Source organism: Cebus imitator, unplaced genomic scaffold (genome assembly GCF_001604975.1).
Source record: "Cebus imitator isolate Cc_AM_T3 unplaced genomic scaffold, Cebus_imitator-1.0 Scaffold629, whole genome shotgun sequence".
Lineage (NCBI taxonomy): Eukaryota > Metazoa > Chordata > Mammalia > Primates > Cebidae > Cebus > Cebus imitator.
Genome location: NW_016107944.1, coordinates 15435 through 34692, shown reverse-complemented (window position 1 = coordinate 34692; position 19258 = coordinate 15435). Strand labels below are relative to the sequence as shown.

General features: G+C 44.5%; 1 protein-coding gene across 2 annotated transcripts in view; it reads left to right on the top strand.

Annotated features, from left to right (window-relative positions):
* Positions 1-18035, top strand: part of SPECC1 (sperm antigen with calponin homology and coiled-coil domains 1) — a 269791-nt gene extending 251756 nt beyond the window's left edge. For both annotated transcript variants that reach the window (XM_017517382.2, XM_017517386.2), the window contains 2 exons: positions 6556-6615; positions 13130-18035. In XM_017517382.2, the coding sequence (XP_017372871.1) occupies positions 6556-6615; positions 13130-13219 (150 nt within the window). In that variant the 3' untranslated portion in view covers positions 13220-18035. The remainder of the gene's footprint in view (positions 1-6555; positions 6616-13129) is intronic.
* The last annotated feature ends 1223 nt before the right edge of the window (positions 18036-19258 follow it).

Below are 19258 nucleotides of genomic sequence, written 5' to 3'. Positions count from 1 at the left end.
GTGTGTGTGTGTGTGTGTGTGTGTGTGTGTGTGTGTGTGTAGATTATAGAAGTTAGCAAGTCCAAAATCTGTAGGGTAAGAAGCCAGCAGGCTGGAGACTCAGGGAAGAGCTGATGCTGCAGTCCCAATGTGAAGGCCATTTGCTGGCAGAATTCCCCCTTCTTTTCTATTAAGGCCTTCAACTGATTAGATGAGCCCACCCACACTAAGTGGGGTCTTTTTGCTTTGCTCAGAGTCTACTACTTTAAATATTAAACTTGAGCCATGCATAGGGGCTCATATTTGCAATCCCAGCACTTTGGGAGGCTGAGAGAGGAGGATCGCTTGAGCTCAGGAGTTTAAGATCAGCCTGGGAAACACAGGGAGACCCCCATTTCTATAAAAAAAAAAATTTTTTATTAGCTGGCTTGGTTGCACACATCTGAGGTCCCAACTAGTTGGGAGACTGAGGTGGGAGAATCACTTGACACTGAAGTTTGAGGCTGTAGCAAGCTGTGATTACACCACTGCTCTCCAGGCTGGGTGACAGAGACCCTGTCTTAAAAAAGGAAAAATTCACAGAACCATCTAGAATAATATTTGGCCAAATATCTGGGTACCATGCCTATCCAAGTTGACACATACAATTAACCATCACAGAATGTATTAAAATCTTTAAATTACTTTTCTGTGATGCTTTGTTTGTGAAGCAGTCTGGACAGGATTATTAAACATTCTAGGGGAAAGGTTGTGTTTAAATCACGTGAAGTCAGAGGTGCTGTGAAATATGCAGGTGGCAATGGCAGGCAGGTGACTGCATAGCAAATACGAAGCTGGGATGGGAGAACAGAGCTGGAAACACAGATCTGGGGGTGTCCATGAACAGATCCATGCCATCTAATGCAGGTTCCTGAGATGATGGGAGTGTTATGTATCTGCACTGCCCACGGGGCAACCACCAACCACACCTGCTCTTGAGCCCTTGAAATGTAGCAAGTGTGACTGAAGACTGTATGTGCTGACTAGCTCAATTGAGTTACATTAAATTAAATTTTTTTTTAAGCATGAATTTTCCTTTAATAATCTACTAAATATTGTGCTTACCAAATCAAACAGGAAATCTGGTTACAAAGACAAAATGGTCATTTGGCAAAGTAATTGGTGAGTTTTGTTAGAATGCAGAAATGTGGTCTCCATCCCAGACCCACTGAATCAGGCCCTGTGTTTTAACAAGATCCTCAGAGAACCCTACTATCTTTCAAGTTTGAGAAGTGCTAAGTTAAAGCAATACATATTTGCATTACTCTAGGAGCTCGTGGAAAATGGTCTGCATTCAGCCCCCCACCTCCAGGTGTTCTCTTTTGGTCTGGGGTGAGCATTAAATTAAATTTTAATTTAAATAGCCACATCATGTGTGGCTGCCATGTTGGATACCATGGGCACAGATAGAATTTAAAGCCATCAGAGTGGAGGAGAGCATCCAGCCCCTTGGTTTTAGGGAAGCATAGAGAGGGAGGACCAAGGAACACATCTGGGAACCCCAGTGTTTGTCGTGGAGGTGGAAGAGGAAGACACAGCAAAGGGGACTGGAAAGAAGCAGCGAGAGAGGCGGCCTGAGTTGGGGCCGCAGGCTGCATTCATTGATGTCTTAGTGTGTGATCTATGCATTCATTGATGTCTTAGTCTCTGCCTTTCTGATATGACGTTGTGGAGATAACTGAGGAAATAGTGGGCATAAAAGCACTGAAAATAGTCAGAAGGCCTTCCTAACACTGTGCTGGGTGGAGCCCACACGGGCACACGCCCACGTCCTCCTGACAGTGCCTGTGCGTCGCTCCCTGCAGTCATCCAGATAGATTGGCTTTTTTGTCCTCAAATCAGCACAGTTGTGTTGGAAAATTATGGACCTAAAGATGTTTGCTGGTCTGGAGCCCCTGTGTCTGGCGCTAGTCTCTGCAATTCTGAGCTCAGAGGCTCCACCACCTGCCCAGGCCTCCCGCAGCTATGGCAGCACGCAGTGGGTCAGGCTGAGGCCATGGCATAGGCCCCTGTTCCCTACCTGCAGGGTTGAATTTCTTCCCCAGACCAATCACCCAACCACCAGGGAGTGTGTGGAAGACTGCAGGTCTGTGATGAGAGTCTCAGTCAGCCCTGGATATCTGGCATTTTTCATTTTAGGGTCTATTTGACTTCACGGTAATCTTGAGTTGGGTTGTGTCCCAGAGCCTAGGATGCTGTTTGCTGATTACAGCCTGTTTGCTTCTCCCTGAAGGAACCCAGCCAACTGCTTCCTAAATGCCCCATCCTGGCCACACTCCAGAGGAGCCAGAGTAGCTGCAGTGACATTTCACCACTTCTTGGTGTATGGCTTCCCCTAGGGGATGATGGCATTCTTTTTGGTGAGAGAGGTCATATGTATCACAGTTACCGGTGCAGGTAACTGTTTATTTCAAACTAACATGTTTCAAACTAACATTTCAAACTAACTATTTATTTCAAAATAACATGTCAAAATAGGCAAACCCATACAGTATAAAACTGAGCACATGGGAGAAATCTTACTAGAGCAGAGGAGGGAAAGAGCAGGGAAATTTTCCTAAAAGAATCATGTTAGAAGCTGGGTTTCGTAGGGAGCATGTGGATGTGAATGTAGCGCACACCCTGTGCCATCAGGATGAGAGGGACATCTGTCCACCCCAGCCTGCAGCCATGTTCTCCTGTGTGCTTAGTGCCAGGGCTTTTTTTTTTTTTTTTAATTTACACATCCATCACAAAGGACACCAAGAGAAGTCTTTCTTTAATGTTTGTAAAACTATTAAAAACAAAATCTAAAAAGTATATGATAAGAGTTGTTGATAGCCCAGGAAGTATAGAAATTATGAGCTGTCCCCACCTGGATGGAAGCAATTAAACTACGTCTGTTTGACACTGGTGTTAAGTAGGGAATTTCTGATAAAAACTAACAAGCATATCTTCTATGATGGTAAAGAGTTATATGATCACAGAGTGTGATTTCCAGTCCATGGAAGGTTTTGTCATTTTGTTGTTGTTGTTTTGAGACAGTCTTATTCTGTCACCCAGGCTGGAATGCAGTGGTGCCATCTCAGCTCACTGCAGCCTCTGCCTCCCAGGTTCAAGTGATTCTCCTGCCTCAACCTCCCGAGTAGCTGGGACTGCAAGCACGCACCACCATGCCTGTCTAATTTTTGTATATTTAGTAGAGATGGGGTTTCATCATATTGGTTAGGCTGGTCTCGAACTCCTGACCTCAGGTGATCCACCCACTTTGGCTTCCCAATAGTTCTGGGATTACAGGTGTGAACCACTGTGCCTGGCCATTTTTGTTTTGTTTTATTGTTTTCAATAATAAGGGCATTCACCTGCCAGCCTATGCAACTCTCTTAGTCCAGACGGACTCAGGTGTTAGAATGGAGTGTGCTTGTCCCAGTGTCTAAAATGCAGCGTGACCCTGAGAGGCGGAGCTCTAGGATTGGCATCCTTTCTCCCATCGGTTTTGAGTGCAAGGCCCGACTAGCACAAGCCCTTGAGCCCTGCTGGTGACAGAGTTTTCCCACTGGTTGGGCACTAAGGCTGTCCTGGAACTGGAAGGTCCCAAGCCTGCACCATCCTCCCCCGACCACAGCAGACTGAAGCAGTGACCACGTCACCCTGCCCAGCTCCTGTGGGCCGAGCTGCAACTGAAGCTAACAGCCCGTGGGGGATGTGAGTCCCTTCAGAGCTGCTGCTTGTCTGTGGCTTCTGCCTCCCAGCTGGCCTCTGCACAGTGATCAAATGAAAGAGGTTAGGATAATAACAGTTGGTCACAGATGTTCTGCTGCTGCAAAAATGAATAAAAGTCACTGTCGTGAATAAAAAAACACACCTCCTCTCTGTACTCCATGTCACCCTGTATACTATTTCAGGGTATTTTGAGACAGTTTTCAGCAAGGGATCCTCCCACCTCAGGCTCTGGAGTAGCTGGGATTACAGACGCGTGTCACCACATCTGGCTCCACTTGTGTTTTCACAACAGATATTGAACACAGAATAAATGGGGAAATGGAAAAGGGTATAAAATGAAGTATGAAATCTAAAATATATAATTACATATAATATCTAAACAAAATTAAGAAATTTGGCCAGGTGCGGAGGCTCATGTCTGTAATCCCAGCAGTTTGGAAGGCACACACAGGTGAATCACCTGAGGTCAGGAGTTCGAGACCAGGTTGGCCAATATGGTGAAACCCCACCTCTACTAAAAATACAAAAATTAGCCAGGCATGGTGGTGGGTGTCTGTAGTCCCAGCTACTAGGGAGGCTGAGGCAAGAGAACTGCTTAAACCCAGGAGGTGGAGGTTACAGTGAATCGAGGTCGTGCCACTGCATTCCTTCCTGGGACAACAGAGTGAGACTGCATCTCGAAAAAAAAGAAGACGAAGAAATCCTACTGAGGAACATGATGGCCAGGCACCGTAGCTCACACCTGTCCCAGGACTTTAGGAGGCTGATGCAGGCAGATCACTTGAGCCCAGGAGTTCAACACCAGCCTGGTCAACATAGCGAAACCCCTTCTCTACTAAAAATACAAAAAATATATGTATATATATTAGCTGGGTGTGGTGGTGCGTGTCTGTAATCTGTTACTGAGGTGACTGAGGAACAAGAATCACTTAAACCTGAGAGGCAGAGGTTGCAGTGAGCTGAGATCGAGCCACTGCACTCCAGCCTGGGTGACAGAACAAGACTGTCTCAAAAAAAGAGGGAATTTTTCATACTCGATTGCATCCAGAAAATGTATCTCTCCATATTCCTTCTTAAGAAGGAAACCTAGGCAATAAAATGGGAGTAAAATCCAAAAATCAGTGAGGTTCTGGAGGGCTTAGGGGTGAAGGGTTTCATAGAATGATGGGATGATTAAGAGCTTGAGGCTGTGATAAAGGAGAAGATGAGAAGCTGCGTGAGGAAGCCACAGTTCAATGTGTCTATGAGGCAGTCTCTCTGTGTCAGAATTGAATGGTGAGGCCACGAGGAGAATGTTAGGACTTATAAGCAACAGTCAGAATGGGCAAGAGGCCAGATGAGAAGGGAGGCTGAGGCAAGAGAACTGCTTGAACCCAGCAGGTGGAAGTTACAGTGAGTGAGTTGAGAAGGAGGCATGAAGTCCTCCTCCCAGTAAGGAAAACCCCAAACAAGCAGAAATTGTAGGAAAGAACCAAACTTTTGAAGAAAGGCAGGGTCCAAATCCAGAGCACACTAAAATGGTAGAGTGATTTTGGACAATCGGTAGAGTAACAGAGGAAGTCCTTTGAATGAAGCCTTGAGTGGCACAGGTCACAATGATGGAACTGTAGAGGGCACATGCCCAGAGCTGCCTTCTGAGATGCTGCTTGTGGTTTTCACCTTCCAGAATCATTCTGGTCAGAGACCACAGAGGACTTAAATGTGCTTCCAGAGAAGGAAGCAAATGTTTTCAGCTGTGGCAATTTACAACTTGACCAGGTGGAAGGAAGATGGGGGAATTTATTCCTGACATACAACGTGGAGTAAGGAAGTGGTGTCCACATCACATCAATAGGACAATAAAATAGAAGTTCGAGAATGCTATTTAAGGTTACAAACATAGCTAATATTAACAGGGCACTAAAATTAGCTATGTGACTACAGTGCAAGGAGGAGGCAGATGCATGATGCCTGAGTCCTGTAGGAACTGGAGGAATTCGTCCTGGAGGAAGTCCATTGAAAATGCCTTCATTTTAGAAATCAAGTAGTAGTTGTGTAAGCATTTACAGAGATATGGAAATAATTCACAACTAAGCAGAAATTAAAAGGTAGTTCTCTGAAGGACCAGGATTGAAGGAACAGGTTTTCATTCTATTTAAATACAGTCTATATATACTATAATATATGCATATATTACTTTCATAATTTTTTGATACAGTATCATGATCAAGCAACTTTGTTATACAACAGAATGTGTATGCCATAAATCTTATTTATTTATTTATTTATTTATTTATTTTTTGGAGGTGGAGTCTCTGTTGCTCAGGCTGGAGTGCAAGAGCGCAATCTCGGCTCACTGCAACCTCTGCCTCCCGGGTTCAAGTGATTCTCCTGCCTCAGCCTCTCGAGTAGCTGGGATTACAGGCACCCACCACAACGCCTGGCTGTTTTTGTATTTTTAGTAGAGACAGGTCTTCACCATGTTGGCCAGTCTAGTCTCGAACTCCTGACCTCAGATGACCACACGCCTCGGCCTCCCAAAGTGGTGGGATTACAGGCGTGAACCACCACGTCCAGCCGCATAAATCTTGCAAAGTATAAATTACCTAAATCTTGACAGAGGTAAACAAAAATTTATCTCTGACAGGTGTCAGTCAGTAATGTTGGTTTTGGTGCAGTTGCAACCTCTTTATTTTTTTTTTTCTTAAACCGAGACCGTATTTTGTACACTTGACTTCTTATTCTTTGTTTTATAATAGTGCATAATTTATATGGGAATATCAGTTGATGTTCTTTCCTGGCAAAAGCTGTATATTTTAAATTAATGATTCCAATCTGTTTGTCTTTTTAACCTAGAAGAGGAATCTATTGTTGGCATTTGAAGCAGCTGAAAGTGTAGGCATCAAACCCAGCCTGGTAAGTATCCTATTTTGTATGCTTGTGATACTTTATTTTAATTGTATGAGAAATAGCTTTATGGCAGCTAATAAACAATTTCTTGTAGAACATTGACATCTGTTTGCTGAAAGTCTGTTGCTCTCAATACCTAATATAGAATTATGCAGTTGATCTAATCACATATGATTTAGAAATTTTCGATTCTAAGAGATTTTCAATCACATACGATTTCATACGGACAAATTTCAGTTCTGGAAACACACAATAATAATTCAGTGGACTGAATTATTATTAGAGCCCTCTGGTTCAGAGCACCTAGAAATCTGAATAAAATGCTATTTTTAAAAATATCAACATATAGCTGACCTCTCAAGGAAGAATGGGAAATACCCAGATGCCAGAAATGTAAAATGAAGCAGGAACCAGGCATAGGCTGAGCCTGCAAAAGCCAGCAGGGGTGGGTGGGGAGCAGAGGGCCAGGCAAGCACCAAGACCCCTGCCTGTATAAAGCCAAGGCTTACAACATGCTGCTCTTCTTAGTGAAAGCAGAAATCTCTAAAACTCCACCAGCCAGTCCAGGGAGGTGATAAGGAAGCTGGTCTCCGTGTGTGTGTGTGTGTGTGTGTGTGTGTGTGTGTGCGCGCGCACGCGCGCACGCGCGCACAGAGAAAGGAAAAGGAGAGAGAGAGTAAAAGGAAAAAGTCTCTTGCAAGGAAAGGAAAAGGGCCAGATGAGATTTAGAGTCCAAATTTATAATATCTGTGCTGCATGAAGCCCTTAGTTTATACTCTTGGATGCAGGAAGCCCCTGGACTGATGCTATAGTGGCTGCTAAAAAATGACAAAACGCTTGAGAAAATGATCTACTTGAGCTAGTCAGCAGATACAGCAAACAAAAGGATTATCTACTAGAACTTGAGATGATAAATAAGAGACAACAATAAGACTATTTAAACATATTAAAGAGATAAAAGGAGCAATATAAACCACAAAGAAAGAATGATTCAATTTAAAAAAGATTTTTAAAAAGAATCAAGTAAGACTTCCAGAAATGAAAATGTAGAATTAAGACCACAATATGTGTTGCCAAATTTAATAGATACAGCGGAAGAGAGAACTACTAAATTGGAAAATAAATATAGGGAAATTACCCAAAATATAAAAGAGACATTAAAAACTATAAAATATAATAGTAAAGTTGAATTCATATGTGTTCAGCCTCAGTAAAGGGAAAAGCCAACTGGCAGTTGCTTAAACCATAAAATGTCAATTTTCTTTTTTAGCAACAGTAGTTTTAGGATTGGTTCACGACTCAGTATTATATTCAAAGTCCCGGAGTGTCTTCTCACCATCTTTAATCTGTTTCTTTTGTCTCCATACTTGTTCCTTTGTGGTTGAAGGTGGCTGCCAAACTTCAGACATCACTTTCACCTGCAGGGTAGGAAGAAGGGAGAAGAGATAGAGCAAGTGTCTCCTGTCTTTTCCCTTTAAAGAATGAAAGTAAAAGGCTCCTTGGGTTTCCCCAGCCCCTTGGCAGTACTCTGTTACATGGTCTCCAGCTGCAAGGGCATTTGAGGAAGTGAGCGTATAACATTTTTCAGTTTCTTTAGTGGGAAGCCTGCAAGGGAGAGAGAGCTTGGGAATTACTGTTGGGCTATCAAACTAATAGGGTCTGTCTCAGAGTTTAAGAAACATGGATGAAAAAATGAGACGATGGCCATGTCCCATGCCCAAAGGGAATTCCTGATTTGAAAAGGATAGAAAGAATGGAATGGAGACAATATTTGAAGATACGATGCCTGAAAATTTTCCAGAATGATGAAAGGATAATGAAAGAGTCCACAGATTCTTTATTTATCTCAAGCAGGATGAATAAAACAAAAATACCCATCCAGACATATTGTAATGAGACTACAGAAAAATCAAAGACAAGACAGATAATCCATTAAAAATTTCTGCTAATCAGTAATAAAAATACAACGTAGTAGGAAATTATCAAAGGCTAGAATAGGCAGTTCAGAGAAGAAGATCACGAATGGTCAATGAGCAGTTTTAAAGATGTTCAGTCTCATTAGGGATTGAGAAAATCTTAAGTTTAAATAAAAATGAGATACAATTAAAATGGCCAGGCATGGTGTCTCACGCCTGTAATCCTGGCACTTTGGGAGGCCGAGGTGGGTGGATCACCTGAGGTCAGGAGTTTGAGACTGGCCAATATTACAAAACCCCATCTCTACTAAAAATACAAAAAATTAACTGGGCGTGATGGACCTGTAATCCCAGCTATATATTCAATTTGACCATGATACCCAAGATAGAATATGTCAGAGCCAAGATTTGAACTCGCCTCGGTGACTTCGAAACCTATGCAGTGGCCCCCATACAACATGGCCTTAGTACAATTGAGGAGTGGCCTTGGGAAATACCTGCTCCCTTTTTTTTTTTTTTAGATGGAGTCTCGCTGTGTCACCCAGGCTGGAGTGCAGTGGTGTGATCTTGGCTCACTGCAACCTCCACCTCCCAGTTTCAAGCAATTCTCCTGCCTCAGCCTCCTTAGTAGCTGGGATTATAGGTGTGCACCACCACACCCAGCTAATTTTTTGTGGTGTTTTTTTTTTTTTTTAGTAGAAACAGGGTTTCTCCATGTTAGCCAGGCTGGTCTCGAACTCCTGACAGGTGATCCTCCTGCCTCAGCCTCCCAAAGTGCTGGAATTACAGGTGTGAGCCACCACACCCAGCCCTTTATCCATACTACTGTTGATGGGCACCTATGTTGATTTCATGTCCTTGCTATTGTGACTAGCGCTGTGATGAACATAAGTGTGCATGTGTCTTTTTGGTAGAATGATTTCTTTTCTTTTGTATATATACCCAGTAATGGGACTGCTGGATCAAATGGTAGTTCTGTTTTAAGTTCTTTGAGAAGTCTCCAATTGCTTTCCACAGTAGCTGAACTAATTTACATTTCCACCAGCAGTGTATAAGCATTCTCTTTCCTCCACAGCCTTGTCAGCATCTGTTACTTTTTGATTTTTTTATCAGTAGCCATTCTGACTGGTGTGAGATGATGACATCTTTAAAAGTGAAGCTCTATAGAGTTCCCCAGATATTAGAAATTGTTCTTCCTCAGCCACCGTGTAGGGAGAACATCTTAGCCCGTCCAATTGCAGGTGCAAGCAACTCCTCGGGAAAGGAATTACGTGTGGGAGGATATGTGACATCACTGTCATTAAACATCCAGAACATGTGCCCCAGGGCTGCTGTGTCATTACCAGGCCATGTAGTCCATGAGGGCTGTTGCTCACTGAGTGCCAGTGTGCCCACCAGGACAGCCACTGCAGGACTGGGTGCTGCATGCTTCCATGGAGGAGGTCACCACACAGCAATTCCTGAGGTGTGGCTGGGCCTACTCTGCAACTGTAAACTTGATGAGCTGTGCTTAAATAGCTAATTTGTGATTGATTGTGTGAAAAGCATTTTTTTTTCGTATTTGCTGTGTGTATTTACTGTTTACCATTCCTGGCGTTTTTCATGCATGGACTTGTTGGACACTTACAGAGGTCCTTAAGATGGATGCCCTCTACAGGGGGAAACTGAGGCATGTGGCTTATGAGCAGGAAAGGTAAGAGGCAGGGTCAGGCAAGCAGCTCCAGAGCTCATACTCTCAGCCACCCTGACAGCTGTGTTCACCTTCTGCACATATTTTGTTAGATTTAGACCTTAGTTTTTTTTTGGTTTTTTTTTTTTTTTTTGGTGCTATTGAAAATAATATTGTTTTTTCTTATTACAGAATCCAGTTGTTCAACCATATATAGGACAGCAGTTGACTTTTGTATACTGACTTTGTATCTGACTTTGCTAAACCTGCATGTAAATGCTTTGGGATATTCTAAACAATTATGTCATCTGCAAATAAAGACAGTTTTATGTCTTCCTTTCCAATCTGCATGCCATTTATTTTTCATGCTTTTTTGCACTAGCTAGAACTTCCAGTACAGTTTTTCTTTTGTTTGTTTTTTGTTTTTTGTGGTTTTTTTTGAGCAGAGTCTTCTCTGTCACCCAGGCTGGAGTAAAATGGCATGATCTTGGCTCACTCAACCTCCGCCTCCTGGGTTCAAGTGATTCTCCTGCCTCAGCTTTCTTAGTAACTGGGATTACTGGTGCCCGCCACCATGCCCAGCTAATTTTTTTTTTTAGTAGCGATGGGGTTTTACCGTGTCGTTCAGGCTGGTCTTGATCTCCTGACCTCAGGTGATCCCCTTGCCTCAGCCTCCCAAAGTGCTGGGATTACTTATAGTCCAGTAGAGTTTTAAACAGGACAGATGAAAAAGGGTATCCTTGCCTAGTTCCTGATTTTATGGGGGGAGTGTTCAAGTCTTTCACCATTAAGTATGATATGAGCTGTTGGTTTTTTGTACATATTCTTTATTAGGTAAAAGAGGTTCCCTTCTATTCCTAGTTGTTGAGGGTTACCACATATAAAAACTGTCTTGGTTGTGGAATTTTGTGTAATGCTTTTTCTTCATCTGTTGATTTGATCATGTGGTTTTTCTCATTCAGTTATTTAAGGTGATGAATTACATCAGTTCACAAATGTTGAACCAGCCTTGTGTTCCTGGGATAAACCTCACTTGATCATGATTTATTGTACTTTTATAGATTAATGGATTCAGTTTAGTGTGTACTCATGAGAAACTGGCATGTAGATTTCCTGTAATATTTGTGTCTAGTTTTGGTATCTGGATAATGTTGGTATCACAGAATGAGTAGGGAAGTGTTCTTTCCTCTTCCATGTTTTGAAGAGATTGTGTAGAATTGGTATTATTTCTTCCTTAAGTATTTGATGGAATTCACAAGTGAAATCATCTTGGTCTGGTATCTTTTGGAGGGTCTTAACTACTAATTCAAACAAATGTCATGCACTATAAGATTGTTACTAATGCAGCATACTCTGTCTTCTGAAATGTGCAAAATATACTTTCACAAATTCTCAAATGTGACGTTAACAATGTACTAAATATTTTTACATAGTTCAATTATTATGAAGTTCAAGCATGTAAGATTGTCTGCTCACAACTGAATATTGATTGAACTTCTGACTCGTCCCTGAGATTAAAGACACGCCGTTTCCATCATACAGAGGAAAGTGTACAGTGTGCTCTCTCTCTTGCATTCGTAGCCATCCCTTTTCCCAGAGCTCATCTGTCTCCCAAATTGCATGCTGAATTCTTCATTACTTTCTTTCTGTAAGTCATGTTAGCAACCCCCCTTGGTAAGGATTTTAGCTTGCCAGGCCTCAGTCCGTGTAGTCATGACTACAGCAGTATAGGTAGAAGGAGACATTCTATCCTTGTGTGAAAGTTTGTTGTTGTTTTTTTTTAATTGTCCTGCATGGAATGTTCTACCAACTCCTCTTCCACTCCTTTCCATAACTAGTGATATGCTGATAATTTTTTAGCATCACCAGGGAGCAGAATAGGTGAAGTCTGTTCAGATGTTGAATCAGGGGATAGATGTGCTAAGTTCAGCCTTACTTTTCCATGGCATCTCTGCTTCTGGCTTTACATCAGGGTCCTTTCCTACTATTCTCTGGTAATCGCACAGGAATCCAAATTCAACCCCAAAGTTAATTGCTAAATATGTCCAGTGGCACAAATTTCAGAAAAGTTTGACTGAGTGCCTGACAGGATGCCTACCCTCTTCCCCTTCCCTTTCTGGCCTGGACTTTATGCATGTTCATCACAAGCTTATTTGCAAAATGAACAAAAATAAATCAGTCTATCAAAACCAGCAAATTAGCAAAAGTAAAAATAAAAATAAGCAAAAAATTTACCAAACTATATTAAATAATAAAAAAAAAAGTTAAATGGTAATACAATGCTGGTAAAACAATTACATTTGAAATTGGTTCAAGACTTTCGTGATAATCTCACTGTCAGGAATTTATCTTGAGGGACTAGTTTGACAGAAGGAAACAGTCTTGCACAAAGATGCTTATCGCAAAGTCTGTGGTGGTGACGAGGTGAGCATACACTGCACTCCATGTCCCTTGTGGACAGCAGTTTCCCTGAATAGTGCGCATCCACTAGAATGGCAGCCTGCAGAGTGGCATAGCAGCACAGGAACCCAGGTGTGAAATGCTCAGTCCATGTAATAGCACGTGCACTGTGTTGGGAGCCTGGGGAATTAGAGGTGTGGATTCAAATGTAATTTAGAAACTTGGAAATCATTTTAACAGTGAAATTATGGGTGACTTGCTTTTTAAAACTTGTTAAATGCTGTCCTATAGTTAAAAGATGAAAGTGGTGGGAAATCATGTTTTCCATTTTTGGAAAGGGACAGTATCTCCTGAATAAGAGGGAGGAAAGGGCCTTTAATTTATCACTTTCAGCACCACCTGTGCTGGCCTTCACGTTCTATGTAAGTGGAAGGTTTCCAGGCAGTGTAAGCCCTAGCCTGGATTGAAGTCCCAGAGGGGAAGGGGTCTGTGATGTCCTGCCTTATGATCTGTCCCCCATTTCCTTCCCCTGCAGGAACTCAGCGAGATGCTGTACACGGACCGGCCCGACTGGCAGAGCGTGATGCAGTATGTGGCCCAAATCTACAAGTACTTTGAGACGTAACCCTGGAGGGCCCGGAGCAGCCACCACTGCCACCTACTGCAGCGCCTGATCACTGTCCACTGACCCTGCTCTGCCCACCACCCGGCTGCCTAGACGTCAAAGACAGGCTCAATCCAAGCAGACCTACACCCAAATAAGAAACAGGGTGGGTCCCACGGCATACCTGCCTCAAATGCAAACCCAGCTGGACTGTAAATTGGGGACACTTTGTTCTCCCTCAGGATGCTTCTAAAGAGGGCAGCCTCCCTCCTTCCAGACCAAGACCCCACACCCAGGATTGTTTTGCTGATTACGCTGGGTGACTGAACACATCATCTGCAGAAATTCAGACAAACAACATCTCCAAATCAGTCTTTGGGTTGTTTTTGTTGTTAAAAATATCCTGGCTTTGCCTTTATGAAACCTTTGCCTTTGGCTGGGTGTGGTAGCTTGTGGCTGTAATCCCAGCACTTTAGGAAGCCAAGGCAGTAGGATAATTTGAGCCCAGGAGTTCAAGGCTGCAGTGAGCTATGAGCATACCACTGCACTCCAGCCTGTGTGAAAGAGCCAGACCCTGTTGCAAAAAAACAATAAACAAAAAGCAAAATTTTGCCCCTATAAACCTTCCCTCCTTTCCCCGCTCCAAAATAAAAACCAGCAGAACAGAAAAAATAAACATTTATTCCAGGGCAACCTGGAAGCCTGTGCTCGCTCAGCCTTTTGGGAAGAGGTAGGAGTTCTAGGTAACAATGTTAACACCTAGAACTTGATTCATTTTTAGTTCTCACAGTTCCTTATTTGGTTCATTGTAGCAAAAGGAAACCCTGTGAGAATGCAAGAGAGCCCTTGGCTGCTTTGCTCGAGGGTCCCTGGAGGTGCCCCACACCTCTGCCCACCACAGTCTGTGTGGTCCCGAGGGCTGGCAGCTTTCACACTAGGGAAAATGCAGTCCTCGTTGCCCCCACCTTTGTCCTCCCATTCGTTGACACCCACACAGGCTTGTCCCCCACAGCATTTGACAGGAGGTCACATGTGGGAATGGCCTGTGTCTGCTTTGCAGGGTTGAGCAGGCTGAGGGCATGTGCTTCTGGGGATGCTGTGCTGACGGCAAATCCCGACAGTATTTCAGCTCTGGACTGACTTGGCCTTCAGTGCTTCCCCAGGCCTCATGTTGGCATGGGAAAAAGAAGCCTTTGGGAGTGGGTGGTGAGGGCCCGTTTATAATTAACAAAGAAGAATGTAGTTGCTCCTGACACCCTACTGGTCTCCTTAAGTGGCAGCAGAGCCCTTGAGCCGCCCCAGTCCCTCAGAAGAGCTCGGTCTGGCCTGGGTGCCCATCTGGTGTCTCTGCGGTGTTCTGGGCAGATCTATGTGCACTACACAACGAGTAAGGGTGTGGCTCATACAGGTGGTTGAGGGAAATGGGTAATGCCCATCCCTTGCTGTTTTAAGTGCCAAATAGCCTGTTAGTGCCCCTCCAACAAAGGATCATCCTTTCAGTAAGTCACTGTGAAAGACAGTGACTACCATTACCACTCAAAGTACATCTCTGATTGCTGATCTGAGCCACTGGTTCAGAGCCAAGTTCTAGAGGCTGCAGGTCCAGCCCCTTATTCCTGGAGAAGCAAGAGCTCAGTCCCGCTCTCCAAGCCAGACCTTTGCAGAGATGGCAGCTGGCTGCACGGGTCAGGGGATCCCTGATTCTCAAGCCACCTTGAGACGAGAGACTCCGCCCCAGCCCTGTGAGTGCATCCCAGCTGCGGCTCTGCAGCACAACTGCAGGGCACCCTTTTGAAAACTCTTGGCTGCCCCAGTTGGTTATATCAGAATGTATGGAATGGGACCAGAGATGCTGTCTACATGTTTTGAAGGTTCTTTAGGCGACTGAAGCACAGCTGCATGGAGAACCACTGAGGGGCGGATACCTTTCCCTGGCAGCCCCAAGGCAGGCAGCCTGCGGGAACTCCTGAGCAGCTTTTTGGCGATGGTCATTACATCACCCATGCCTCTGTATTTAAATGAAACTTGAGATACAGTCAGAACCAATTCAACCTGTAAGTTATTACTTCTGCTGCTTCAGGCACTTGTCTGAAGCATTTTTTATTAACCCTGCATTTCTACTTTGCACACCAGTAAAGTGGGGAAAAGTAATGTCCAAAGTAGTTCAGTTGAGCTGGAATTCCTCCAGGGTTTTATGTGGGGAGGCAGTTGCTGCCTTGGGATACCCAGAGTGGGGGTAGGTGTTTTCTGAGATTGGCCCGGTTACTTATTTTTATTTTTTATTTTGAGACAGAGTTTCATTCTTATTGCCCAGGTTGGAGTGCAGTGGCGCAGTCTCAGCTCACTGCAACCTCTGCCTCCCAGGTTTAAGCAGTTCTCCTGCTTCAGCCTCCCAAGTATCTGGGTTTACAGGTGTCACTACTACACCTGGCTACTTTTTTTGTATTTTTAGTAGAGGGGGTTCCACCATGTTGGCAAGGCTGGTCTTGAACTCCTGACTGCAAGTGATCCACCCACCTCAGCTTCCCAAAATGCTGGGATTACGGGTGTGGGCCCCTGTGCCTGGCTGTTTTTTGTTTGTTTGTTTGTTTTTTGAGACAGAGTCTTGCTCTGTTGCTCAGGTTGGAGTGCCAGTGGTGCTATTTCGGCTCACTCAGGTATGAGTCACCGCACCTGGCCTGTGATTGGCTCTGTTATGAGTGATTACATGTAAACCATCTAGAACCAACTTTGGGCAATGGTGTTGTGGTTTCCCTCCCTCCACGCTGGGACCATACCAGCCCCTCTCCCATGGGATCCCAAGTTGCCAATCACTGTGGCCAAACTTCCCATTTTTGTCTGTATCCTGCTCTTTAGATTAAAAAAAAGGAAAGAAACATGAAAGGCCATGTGCAATTTATTTTTGTAATTTAAGGAGATTCCCCAACTACCATTTTCTCTGCCAATGAGTGTGCATGTAAAAGAGGAATGCCATGTTCTGTCCACAGAAATACACATGGTGGTCAGGCGTAGTGGCTCATGCCTGTAATCTCAGCACTTTGGGAGGCTGAGGTGGGAGGACTGCTTGAGCCCAGGATTTTGAGACCAGCCTGGGCAACATGACAAGACTCTGACTCTATAAAAAAAAAATTTTTTTTTTTTTTTTTTTAGAAAGCGTCTCACTCCATCGCCCAGGCTGTAGTGCAGTGGCGTGATCGCGGCTCACTGCAACCTCCGCCTCCCAAGTTCAAGCAATTCTGCCTCAGCCTCCTGAGTAGCTGGGATTACAGGTGCATGCCACCAAGCCTGGCAAATTTTTGTATTTTTAGTAGAAACAGGGTTTCACTATGTTGGCCAGGCTGGTCTTGGACTCCTGACCTCAAGTGATCTGCCTGCCTCAGCCTCCCAAAGTGCTAGGATTACAGGTACCGTGCCTGGCCCAAAATTTTTTTTAAAAATTAGTTGAATACAATGATACATACCTGTAGTCTCAGCTGCTTGGGAGGCTGAGGCAGGAGCATCACTGAGCCCAGGAGTTGGAGGCTGCAGTAAGCTGTGTTGTGCCACTGTACTCTGGCCTGGGAAAAAAAAGCGAGACCCTGTCACACACAGAAAAGAAATACACATGGTGTTTAGGGGAAGGGCAGGTTCTGCTGGGGTCCTGGAGCTGTGACTGATGGCCTCAGGACTTGAGGAATAGGCCTTCTAGCACAGCAGCAAGTAGGCTCCCCCAAGCCATTGGCTGGCATGAAGGTGCAGGACCTGGGGGAGGCAGTCCCACCACAGCTAGGCCAAGGGGTAGGGTTTTTAGGTCTGTTTTTAACAGAGCTTAGAGCACCAGGTGAAGGTGGAAAGTTGATAAACTGGGAAAACAAGGTGAGCATCTTACATTTTCTTTAGCAGAGTATGCCATTCCCAGTTTCTCTCCTGAGACTTTCAGAGGCCACAACAACCACGTTTCTTTCCCTCTTTCCTCAGCCAGTACATAGTCATTTAAAATTCTTTGGTTGTTCTGCAGATTCTTTTTTTAATGTGTAAATTTTAAATGAAAAGACATCTGCAAAATGCAAGCTCCAGTAGAGTGGGGGAGTTTTTCAAGGCGAGAAGTTGCTGTTCTCTGCATTGAACATGGATTGAATTTTTCCTGTCTGATTGTAGCCCATGGTCCCCACCTTGTGGGGGTAACATTCTCAGGAACTTCTCTTGTCCTAGCCCTTCTCATTTCAAAAACAATATTAGTCTTTTGTTTCCCTTTTTCATTCAGTTGTTGTTTTACAACTTTTGTAGAGACCGACCCAAGTAGATGCTGGTGGGTGTTGGACAAAAACACACATCCCCAGGGGTAAGCCATCCAGTGGTGAGGAACCTCTCCCATGTTCTCTTTCCTGCTGCCCACAGAGACTGCCTTAGTCTCCACCTCCTCTTCCCCACTGAGGGGCAGCTTGTGGAGATGGAGGACTCAGGCCCCTAGATGCAGAACCCCTGCCAAGTCCAGCAATAGTTCTCACCCTTCCAAAGCTCGAGTGCCATTTTGAGATGACCTACCAGTGACATGCAGTGAAGGATATAACCTCATAGCCCTTTTAGAAGCATTTCCAATTGCTACCAATGCCACTGGGCATTTCACTCCTCTAACCCAGGTTAGAGTTTTGCTAAATCTGTAGCATCCTAAGTAGCATACTAATTTTAACTACATTAGTTGAATGCAGTTGATACATCTGTGGCCTCCTGTCTATAAAGAGCACACTAGATTGTAACCCGCACTGTTAGGATATGACATGCTTATTCGATGTCTTTATTCACAGGAAAGTGTATGATAAATGACTAATATTTCTAATAAATATATTTTGTTTCTGATGATTTTTTTCCCTTGGTGACATTTATCATTAATATTTTCTCAAAGTGCCATGCTTACACTGAGTCTGTTTTCAAACCAGCATCTTCATCCATGTATTCCTTGTTGGGTCACAGTCTTCACTGCAGCTGCTCTTTCGGGTTGTGCTGGAATTTTCCGCAGAGGACTGGGCTCCTGGCTCTTCCCCTTCCTGTTCCCAGCTTTCTTGCTGAGGCCACAGGCTCATGTGAAGATTGCCTTTCAAGGCCTACCCAGGATGCTGCTGAGCTGTGCAGATGTGCACACAATATGTGCAATGTCATATGTGTGACTAAATGCCAACTGAGACCCTGGAAACTACTTGCAGGGGGAATTATGCCAAGACTGAGGAGGCAAGGTGAAGATAGTTTTTTAAATGATTGCTTCCTTACTCCTCCCTAGTTCATGTTTTCTTATACATAATTACATTTATTCCTTGCTATACTACAAATCCCTAATTTTAGTTGGTCAGAGATGGATTTGAGATTGAGCTCCCATCTCCACGGCTGCAGCACCCGATTAAAGCCTTCTTCTTTGGCAATATTCATCCCTGTAATTGGCGCTCTGTGGGTGAGCAAAGCAGGACCTAGGCTAATGCCCCGAGGCGTCAGTGACAAAATCTGTTTTTCATAATACGATCTACACTGTCCTCAAGAATTAGTATTTAAGTACTTTCTAGAGTCTCCTTTGTCACTTTTCTTTGAGAGGAAGTCTTGCTCTGTCGCCCAGGCTGAAGTGCAGTGGTGCAATCTTGGCTCACTGTGACTCCCGCCTACTGGGTTGAAGCGATTCTCCTGTCTAAGCCTCCCAAGTAGCTAGGATTACAGGTGCGCCACGCCCAACTAATATTTCTATTTTTAGTAGAGTCGGGGTTTCACCTTGTTGGACAGGCTGGCCTCGAACTCCTAACCTCAAGTGATCCGCCCACCTCGACCTCCCAAAGTGCTGGGATTTCAGGTGTGAGCCACCGCGCCCGACCGACACTAGTGCTCGCGGGCTGCAGGGACAGGACGGACTAGAGGCGAGCGACCCCAGCGGCACCTGGCATTCCCCAACCCAACCGGGTGGCCAGCGGCAGGGCCCCTGGGCAGATGCGCGCGGCGGCTGCGGCTCAGAGCGGGGAGCGGCTGCTCGGCCCCATCCCCAGGCAGCGGAATGCCCAGAACTGGTCCCCTGGCTTGGGCGCCAGCCGAGTAGGAGCTGGGCGG